Source organism: Podarcis tiliguerta, assembly GCF_965153285.1.
Source record: "Podarcis tiliguerta genome assembly, chromosome: 8".
Taxonomy (NCBI): domain Eukaryota; kingdom Metazoa; phylum Chordata; class Lepidosauria; order Squamata; family Lacertidae; genus Podarcis; species Podarcis tiliguerta.
This window is the reverse complement of record NC_139541.1, coordinates 60,833,790-60,844,606: the sequence shown is the minus strand read 5'-3', so window position 1 is coordinate 60,844,606 and position 10,817 is coordinate 60,833,790. Positions and strand designations below refer to the sequence as shown.

General features: G+C 42.6%; 1 protein-coding gene across 1 annotated transcript; it reads right to left on the bottom strand.

Moving 5' to 3' along the window:
* Positions 1 to 630: 630 nt before the first annotated feature.
* TMEM50A (transmembrane protein 50A) lies at positions 631 to 8,862 on the bottom strand. The gene is made up of 7 exons (XM_083456350.1): positions 8,666 to 8,862; positions 6,611 to 6,721; positions 5,779 to 5,891; positions 3,960 to 4,027; positions 3,073 to 3,165; positions 1,536 to 1,602; positions 631 to 1,079 (listed from the first exon to the last, which is right to left on the bottom strand). The coding sequence occupies exons 2-7, from the start codon at positions 6,701 to 6,703 to the stop codon at positions 1,034 to 1,036; spliced, it is 480 nt and encodes a 159-aa protein (XP_083312476.1). The 5' UTR covers positions 6,704 to 6,721; positions 8,666 to 8,862; the 3' UTR covers positions 631 to 1,033.
* Between the last annotated feature and the right edge of the window lie 1,955 nt (positions 8,863 to 10,817).

Below are 10,817 nucleotides of genomic sequence, written 5' to 3'. Positions count from 1 at the left end.
TAATAGTTCAGGTGTGGGAAACCTTTGGCCTGCCAGATGTTAATAAACTACAGCTCCCATCAGTCTTAGCAAGCATGGCCAAGGGCTAGGAATGGTGGGAGCTGTAGTTCAGCAACATCTGGAAGGCCCAAAGTTCCCCACACCTGGGACAGCTGGTACTAAAGTCTCCCCCAGAAAAAGCAGCCTAATAATTGATTGCTATGATGCACTGGATAACCTTGCAAGGTACAAAAGAAGCAGCTCAAGGTACAAAAGAAGCAGCTCAGATCCAGGCAGAAAATGTGTAAGAACTCCAGCTAGAGGGATCCATTTGTGGGCAAGACCTCTGCACCCCTAGGATCAGTGGAAGCTTCCATCTTGCTTAGTTCCACCTGCCCATCATTCTGCTTTCTAGGCTGACCATCAGAGAGAGCACCCATTCCCGATAAATATCCCAGTGGCACTTGTGTGAATGAGTGTGATCTCTCTAACTTTGATTTCTGAACTGCATTCAATAAATGTGTTGTTTTGCCTTCCCCCACCCAAGACTCACTAAATTACTTCAGCTTCAGTACAGATCAACTGTATGCACAACAAAGGAACCCCAAACACAGCTGGAAAGCCACCCTTAATAAATCTAGAGAACAAATATGATGTTAGTACATTTGTATTACATTTTAATGCACCGAATTAACATCTTTCATTTGAAAACCTTCCAAAGCCAGTCATAATCCCATTTTCAAAAATAAGTTATACTGTGAAGACACACACACATATAAATGTAAAAGAAACATTTACATTGTTTAATATTCATTTATAAAAAGTCAGGAAGAGGACTTCATAAGTGTTATCTCTTTCTCAGTTTTACATTTTAGTTCACATGCTACATATTTAATGTCATAAGCCAAGAGTAGAAAACAGTCTCAAAGAGAATGAAAAACAAATGAATTTCATGATTTTCAAGCGCTGTCAGTTTTCATCCTCACTGATACCAGAGCACAAATGCTTACAAAAGGGAGTGGGCAATTAAAAATAGAAGGACATATTCTGTTGCTTATTGCCACAAATCTTCAGTGCGACCAAACTTAAAGACCAGGCCTCTGTTAAGAAAAGAGACAGGATTAACTGCATAGAATGTTGGAATTGTCACATCAAACAGGGCAAAGCAGTATCTTGAAAATATTTTATGGAAAGCCAAGATAAAAGTATTTTAAATAGTCTTCTACAGTCCAGCCCTATGCATCTTTCATACAACAAAGCCCCACAAAGATCAACCAGACTTACTCTCAGGGAAGTGTGATTAGGATTTAAGTCGTAAGGCTGCTTTGGAAAAAAAAAAAGATACTTCCATGTGCCTCTGTGTTAGCTCTGTGATGTTTTGGTGCAACAGTGCTTGTGCCAGTCCTGCTCACCCATTTGAACTTTACTTATTTATTATTATTATTCCGTGACCTAAACATGTAGGTTTGGTATGAATGACAGTGCTCCAAGCTACTAAACTTCCATGCATATAACATTTAAACACAGAATAACAAATCAATTGAAGAAATGCTTACCCAAAGAATATAAAAGCATTTTGGAAGAAGACTGCTATCCCAGGGTATACAGAGATCTTTTCTTTGTCTGGGAAGGGAAAAAAAAGAATGTCCTTTATCTGAAGTCCATGAGCTTGTAGCCCCCAACCCCTCAAAAAAGCACAATGACCAGCTCATTGATTTGTTAAGTTTTGCAGGGCTTGCCAAATGCCTTCTTATGCTACCAGAATCTGGAAAATGAATATACTTGCTTGCTTATGACCCTTTTATACAGCTTTTCTGTCACAATGGTTCTCAAAATTCTCTTACTTAAAAGAACTAAATACACAAATAAGTTCATCAAGAGTCATAGCTCAGTAGTAGAGCCTCTGCATGTAGAAGGTCCTAGGTTCAACATCTCCAGGAAGGGCTGGGAGAGACTCCGAAACCCTGGAGAGTCACTACTAGTCAGTGTAGATATTATTGAGCTAGTTGGATCCATGGGTTTGTCTCAGTATAAGGCAGCTTCCTATGTCCCCATGTCCTAAACCATAAAATTTATAATACAGCATCAAATCAGCTACAGGATGCAACTCAATATAGTAGTAAACTCACAGCACAGGAAATTTTCACAAATCTTAACACTCCCAAAGTGTCTATAATCACAAAAAATATTTTAATATTTTAAAAGGCTGAGAAAATAAAGGTATTCACCAGGCACCAAGAATACTAGTTTAGTGACAAGGTGAAGGGCATTTTATAGCTTGGGTGCCACCACTGAAACTGTTCTCTCCCTGGGAGCCAACTGCTGCACCTTGTTTTGGGTAGGCACCTGGAGGAAGGGCCTCAGATGATGATCTTGAGATCCAAATATGTGTACTCTGGTAAGTGTGTTCAGGATTGCAGCCTCATTAGCTTATATTTACAAGGGGGGAAACCCACAAACCTCCAGATGTTGTTGGGACTGCTTAATTTCTTGACTGCTGGCTACGCTAACTGAAGCTGATGGACAAAGGCTCCCCATCCATCTCTCACTGCATTATACCAGCCTTTCTTCAATACAGAAGAAGGTGCCATACACAGGGTTCTCAGCAATCTCCCAACCTAATCATGCATCAATCATTATGTCAGGCTGCTAACTCACAAGCCTTCCAAGTGTAGCCCACAATTAACAAATCCTTTCAGAAAAAGGAAGAAAGTGCCACAGGCAGCAACAGTTCAGCCTCCAAAAGAGAAATGACACAGAAGCCCCCCCCCCCCCCCCCCCGGTTTTAGGTAGGATAGTGACGTAAGAGACACTTTCATTATTATAGGGCAGGCTTCCTCAAACTCGGCCCTCCAGATGATTTATGACGACAATTCCCATCATCCCAGACCACTGGTCCTGCTAGCTAGGGATCATGGGAGTTGCAGGCCAAAAACATCTCGAGGGCTGAGTTTGAGGAAGCCTGTTATAGGGTATAGGTAGTGTTCATAATGCAAGAGACAAGGTGTCTGCACGTAACCTGATTGCAATTTAAAATGTATACGCATAACCTAAGGTGCTAATTTTAAAGGTTGTCTTTAACAGATACTTTACCTTGAATAACATAGCCTCCAAAGAGGACCCACATAGATGCAATCAGAGATCCAAATGCCAACATAAATCCAATGAACAGCCAGATGCGAGCACCTGCAAAAGAAAAAACAAATCCACATCAATTGTTTTAAAAACAAGCTGCTCCATTGTTCATAACATAATATTTAAATAATGGGCAATATGTGACCTGAGGAGGACAAATTAACCATCCCTTCAGAACTACCTAAAGCCCGTGTGCATTAGGAAACATCTGCATGCTCTCCATGTGTCATGGCTGTGAAAGTGCAACATTTCAAAATGTACAAACTTGGTACACCATTTTTCATTGGTGTCCCCTAAAGTAGCCCTTCTGAGAGCCTGGTGCAGTGGAGTGGGGGCAAGGGAGATCTGGGTTCAAACCCCTGCTTAACCAGAAAGGCTGCATTAAGATATACATAATCAGAGCCGTGCATTTGTTGGGAAATTGCACTCATGGCAATTGCAATGCATATCTATTTTGGGATGTGCTTTACAGCAAAACAGATCACTTAGTTGAAAATATCTTAAATATATTATATGGATGCTTATTTAATATTTTTATTAAATCTACTACTTTCTTACATTTTAAGGCCTGCCACAGGGAGCCTCGTCAAGACCCTCTGTTGCTGTGGGGAAGCGCAGTGCACCCTCTGCTGCTGCAAGGATGTATGGTGGGACCACCTGCCACTGCGGGAAGGCCCAGCAAGGCCCTCCGCTGCTGCAGATATATATCTTGATATATTGAGATACTGTGATATTTAGCTGGTGATATATCGTGGTGTTGAAAACCAGATATCGCCCACCCCTAGCAGCGCTCTTTCTCTCTTACACCCACACACTTTTTAATAATTTTTATTTGTTAAGATTACCTGTTTGCCCAAGGCAACCTTCACTGTAACTGTCCCCACGCACTTGTCCATTGGATACTGCATTGATCCTTCATTAATAAGAACATAACATATCACATTCAGATACTTGGCATTTGTATAGAACTGTTTAGCATTACAATTTGCTTCACATGCATTATCCTTTATATCCATACTGTAGTGTGGGTCTTGCCTAATGTGACCTGGTGAATTCATAACATACTCAAGGTAGAGTCTTCCTGCTCCATAACTCAGACTCTTAGCTGCTATGCTATACCAGCTTTCTATGAAGCAATGACAGTAATTCTCCATATACCTCAATACTACCTTGCATTTGGGAATCAGCTGTTCTGAAAAACAATTCAAGCAGCTCAAAACGGATTAGTCAAGTACTAAGTGGGAATCTTATCACTGAAGTAGGAATCACAACTGCAAAACATCATTTGTCTACAAGCCTGCAGTTATTCTCAAATTTCAATGAGTACAATCAAACACAGAAGACTAAAGCTTCACAGCTCAGGAATCTTAACACCACTGACTGCCCCCTCCCTGAACTGATTGATTGAGTTTACTTATATGCTGCTTTTGCACAATATGCTGTACCCAAAGCAGCTCACAAGATTCAAAACCTTGAAATACAGACTAAACAAAAAACACAATCTAGCTTAAATACATAAATAATAAGCAAAACCAGAGTTAACCGACAATGAAATTTCTGGTACTGGTCTTGCTGCACTCACTCTAAACTTAAATACAGTTTAGAGGGTGGGAGGAGGGTTGATGGCATACAGCTGGCTCTCCCATCCCTCCTCCAGAGGAGGCTGACAGCCATAATTCACTCAACCCCTCCATAGTCAAGCAAGCAGTCTGGGAGTTTCTTACTCAAGATTACATCATGCCAGTTTAGAGATAACCCAGACCATACTACATTCTGATATAATCGAGACAGACACTATGGGTCACCGGGGAAACTCATTAAGCTATAAAGTGGAAGGTAAAGCTGTGCTATTCTAGGATAAAACAAAACATAAACCACCCCTGTTGCATGCTTGTAAGTCCAGATATGTTCTCAAATTCTGAACACTGCTTTTTTCATGTTTGTGCCTTTTCATTATATAGCCTCAGAACCTCAGTACTGTCAGGTTCCAAGCCAGAATAAGCATAATAATTTTAAATCATTATGATTAAATAAAAGACTAGTATAAATTTCTCCTGACCCCAAAACAGTACAAGGGCTTCAATGCCATGGCCACTTATTTGAGAGTAAGCCCCACTAAGCTCAGTGGGGTGGACTTCTGGACTCTGATGTAGGAGCAAAAAAAATTCTGGGCAAGTTTCTATTTTTCCTGTGGAAAATATTTCCATTTCATAAGTTCCTTAGTAACAATGAATGGATTCCAACTGCAAATACAATATAAGACAAGCTAGACAGTTTCATTTTTTAAAGTTTTGTTTACAAGTAAACAAGTAAAATAAATATGCTAAATTTGATCAGCCCATAGGGTCCTCCCACGCAAATTACCCTAATATGGATATGAATTTTTGCCAGTTCAAATCTGAAAAACCCACAACACTGCTTCTATGTTAGTATACCTAGGATTAGGCTACAAAACAGTCATCCTATGCTAACACAGTGCAAGTACTTTTAGTTCATTAGCCTGCATCTTAGAACCTATATCCCATAATCCATATCAACAAGTAATGGGTTCATTTTATAAGTCAGTGCAAGTTTTTAACAATTAATTAAATATAAGAAATCCAACTAGCATTTTTACAATATGCATTCTTATTCAAATCCTGTAAGAATATTAGTAGTACCTACATTAGGAATGCAACTGTAGCTATCACTCCACAAGCATGGTATGAATGGTTGAAGTCATCTGAATGTGGATATTTAACAGCTGCATCTATGATAATCCACCAACCTGTAAAGAACTATTTGAACACAAAAGTTTCCAACATGATCTTCAATACAATGTTGCTGTAAAGCTACTATGACCACTCTATCAGACATCAATAATGGCAACAATCAGAAGCCGGTGGCAAAACATTTCAGTTGCCCAGGTCGTTCTGATGCTCAGTCAACCACAAAGTCAAATTCAATAAACTGATCCTAGAAGCTCCAGTATGGAACTGGTGAACTAGATAGAAATATCAGATTTGATTCTATTTAGTTTCAGTTTAACTGAAGCTGCGGGTTTCTTTTTGCTACAGGTGTTAAATTTCCACAGAGAAACTAAGAAGACACAGCCATCACCAATTACTATTGTGTGAATGGGTTGCTATTTTTATCCTGCACACATTTGGGCTTCTTATAATGTTGTAACATACAGTACCTCTTATATATTGTGCCCTTTCTGTCTATTTTGTACACATGTATATATCTTTATATCTGCCAACAAACACCATTTACTGCATCTGACAAAGCAGGTTCTAGTCACCATAGAAGTGGTACACTTTAAAGTACAATATGCTTTCTTGTTTTTAATATAGTATGCTAGCAGAGCTACCCATTTGTAATGTATATATGCACAGTTTTATTCCATTAAACTAAAGTGGGCTTTTAACATGCACAAATTTACAAATGAGGACGATCGAACACTGCAAAACTTAAGAAAAACAGAAATATAAACAAGAGATTTAAGTATACATACCAGCACTCCTGCAGCAATAGAAGCTATTGTATTTCGTTTTTCTCCCCAGTCAACACACTCAGAGCATCTCATGTTTTCAAGAAACCCAGACATATTTGAGTTTTGGAAAACCTAGGAGAGAAAATGAAATTTGTTTCTCAACTTCTGTTTAGGTGTGTGGCTTTAAATGTATTAATTGCATTTGAAGTGAGAAGAATTTATTTAAACCTATTCTTATATCACTTACCATTTACAAATAAATCTCAAAGACATTTCTAAAACCATTTTTAAAAACAACACAATGTTACAAATATCAGTAAGAGAATAAAAGATAAAATCAGACACATAAAAAAATAAACACAAAAGCAGCACACAAATGTAGCTGAAATACTGCTAGGGATGTGAGAAATGCAATGTTCAAATGTTCCAAAGGAAGTTAATACTTCACTTGCAATCAAGGATAGCCAGAAAACAAAGCAAGAGAGCCTCACAATTGGGAAGCTGAATTCCAAAGAGGTATCCTTTCAACAAGGGGTGGGGAATATACTTGTTTAAAGGAGAAGAAATGAGAAGGATTCTACTGTACTGCACTGCACACAGGAGGAGGGGATGGATGAAAGGATCTGGAACTGTACAGGCAAGCCACAGCTACCTTGCCCTTAGATTCTTAGTTAACAACTAGGCTACTACCCAGACACCATAACTGAGAATTAATATCCTCAAACCAATTATTGTTGTTGTATAGTCGTTTAGTCATGTCCGCCTCTTCGTGACCCCACGGAACTATCAAAGCAATAGTTTGTAATAAGTTCAGCCTTCCCTAATTGGATGGTCTCCAAATAGTGCTGAGATTCCAATTCCTACCATCCATGGGTGTAGCCAAGGAGGGGCAGCTCCCCCGCCACGAACAAGTAAAACTATGGAAATACTTAGCTGACACATCATGTCAGTTCTGTGCCCCCCCCCCAACAAAAATCCTAGCTATAGCCATGCCACCACCCCTGTGTTGAATGAAGCTTCCTCCCAAGAAAGTGTGTGCAGGGCAGTTCTGTGCATACCTTCTTAAAATTCAGTAACTTTGAACATACTGGAGCTACTCCTGAGTAAATTTACCATGATTTAACCTGCAGGTCAGCCAAAGAACCTACTAGTAGGTATATACAAATATCAAGAATTAGATGGAGCTGGATATCTCCTGCCACCCATCCACTTGCAGGGGAAGTGCTTTCATCCTGGTGGTCCCTGTGCCATCCAAATCCCAGAGATCATATTATGGGTTAGAGGCGGCGAAGAGAAAGTCATCCAAAATAGATGAAACTGGCTAATTGATGGATGGCAGATCAAACCAAACAAAAGCTCTATTAAGGCTGGGAAACAAAACCTATTCAACTGAAAGGAATCTATTTCTCAGAGTAAAGAGAGTGGTACTGGCCAAATGATGGTTGGATACCCAATCCAAGTCTCTAAGGCTGCTGCTCTAAATCCACTTCCTGAGGTGCACATCCCACTGATTTCAATGGGGCTTGTGAGTAAAACTGACAGGAAGGCAACTACCATAAATGGACTTTTTGAGGAACAGACCCCACTGAATTCAGTGCAAAAGAGATGGGGAGGGCTAATTTGGAAGGCTGGACAGGCCAGCTTCAGGAAGGCTGCTATGGAAAACTCATTTCCTCACGAGTAAGCCCCACTGAATTCAGTGAGGCTTTGCTCCAAGTAAAGCGGATGGCAACGGCCAGTTTGGAGGGTGCGATCTAAAATGCGCTTCCTCGGGAGCAAATCCAACGGAATCCAAGGGGACTTCCGAGTGAAACGGTCGGCGAGGGGGAAACTGATGGAAGGCCGTCGCCCGAAACACGCTTCCCGAGGATGAAGTCCCACGGAACTTATTGGGGCTTGGAATAAAGAAGCTGAGCCTCGGCGCTGCACGGCGGCGCTCCGCGCCCCATCTCCAGCCCGACACACCCCTGTGGGCCCAGCGGCTGCCCGCGAGAGACGCAGCTCCCGTCTCCCTCCCGGCCGCCCCACCCGCCCCAGCGACGGGATGGGGCGGGCGGGTGCCCCGTCCGCACTTACTTCGCCTCAGAAGCGCTCTTGAGACAACCGGCTCTAAGGAAAAAGCCGCCGCCGCCGCCCTGGCTCAGCTGACCGACTCGCCTCCAGCGGAAAGAAAGCCGAACCACCCCTTTCCGTACCAAGTAAACAAAGACACGGGCTTAGGACCCGGATGCTGAAAAGGCCGAAGCTACGGAGAAGGCGCCTCTATTGCGCAGGCGCTGCGGTGCTAATGGCTGGGCTCGGACAAAAAAGGCAGCAGCTAAGTCCGCTCATGCGCACTGGTGCCCTTCATGGTCGCAAATGTTAAGCCTTGGAGCTGGTTGCGCTCGATTCCAAATGGGAAGGCGGCATTGCTTTAAAAAACAGAAGTGTATATTTATTAACGTTTTACTTTTCAAAACTCGCAATTGTAGAGTGAGTTTCCTGGATCCCTGTGTATGCCTGAAACGGGATGCTTTCCCCCCCCTTGATATGGTCTGTGTCTGCCTGTTCCCTGATATATCTCAGAGACACTGCGTAAGTGAAAACTGCCTCACTCTTGTGCCTTCTGTGCCCGTCCCTGGCACGGAAAGATCCCTAAGCTTAGCTGATGTCATGACCCCCTAATCTAACTATAAACTTCCCATGTTTATTACCACAGACTAGAAGAATGTTAAGTGCACTCTGTATAATCCCTGCGTAAGACACCCTATCTATCTTAGGTAGTTATCTCTGGTTGTGATGTTCTGTGCTCTCTCTCTCTGATGCGTATGTTCTATGTATGTAATATGTGCAACATTATGTGCGTTACCCACGCTGCTCGCTGCATCCAATCAGCAGCCACTATAGATGGGGCAATTGAGCCCAATATACAATAAAAGGGACACTCTTAGCCTCCTGCTACGAGATGCCTCCCGGATATGATATCCCACCACGTCGTCTGTCGTTTATTCAACCCAACATCTGGTGACCCCGACGTGATCCATCTCCTCACTCGAAGCGCGCTAACAACTCGTGAGTACAATGGGGAAGAATTTGACAAAGTTGCAGAGAGAGCATGCCAAAGAACTGCATTACTTAGTCAAGCAGAGAGTGGTGGGTGTTCATATTAGTTTAAAAGATGTTGAAAAATTAATATGTGAAGTATCCTGCAGATGTTCCTGGTTAGCGGAGACTGGATCTCTGGAACCAGCAACATGGCAGAAGATCGGGTCCTCCCTCTTTAAAGAACCCAGGGCTCCGATTCATTGTTTGCTCACTTGGAAAAAATGCATGGAAGCTGTCTCCGATTTGGGACTAGACCCAGATTTGGGTTTGGACCTGTATCAGGACTGTCAGGCATCTCCGACAGCCCCTGCCATTTCAACCACAGCAGACAATCCCCCCCCATATCCAAACTGCTTACCTCCTTCCCTTGCACCCCCCCCGGCCGGCCAAATCCCCCAGCAAACTCAATTCCAACCCCCCCTTTCGCCTCAGCATGAAGGCATCCCATCCGCTCCTCCTCCTCCTTCCCTCCCTCCCCCCCCTCCTTCCATGCCTTCCCTCCCTCCCCCTCCTCCTTCCATGCTTTCCCTTCCTCCCCCTCCTCCTCCTCCCCCCCCTCCTCTCCCTTTTTCGCCTGGAAATGCCCCTGCCCCCATAGGAGCCGTGCGTGCAGCTGTCTCGCAGGCACGGCAACAAGGTGATCTCTCTTTAGAAGAACAAACAAATTGGCCAGGAGATTTGCCATCTGCATTTCCAATTACCCAAACTACTAACGGAATCCTCCATGAGCACTTGCCTTATTCTGTAATAAGAGATTTAAGGCGGGCAGTTGCTGATTCTGGGCTGAAATCTTCCTATGTGCTAGGAATGTTGGAGGCAATATCAACTTCTTATACTATGCTACCTCAGGATTGGAAGGATCTGATGTGTATGCTTTTAACTCCAGCTCAGTATGTGGTTTTTGAAAGTGAATTTAAGCATAGTGCTATGGCTATGGCTGATGTTAACCATACAGCCAACCAACTTTTCGGCGCTGGCACTTATGAGACCATAACGGTGCAGGCTGCGCTGACAAATATACATTTCAGTCGCACTGCCACCTGCGTGCTACGTGCCTTCAAAAAGATCCCTGTCTCAGGCCAGCCCATGTCCTCCTTTGTGAACATAAAACAACAACATTCAGAGCCTTACCATCAATTCATAG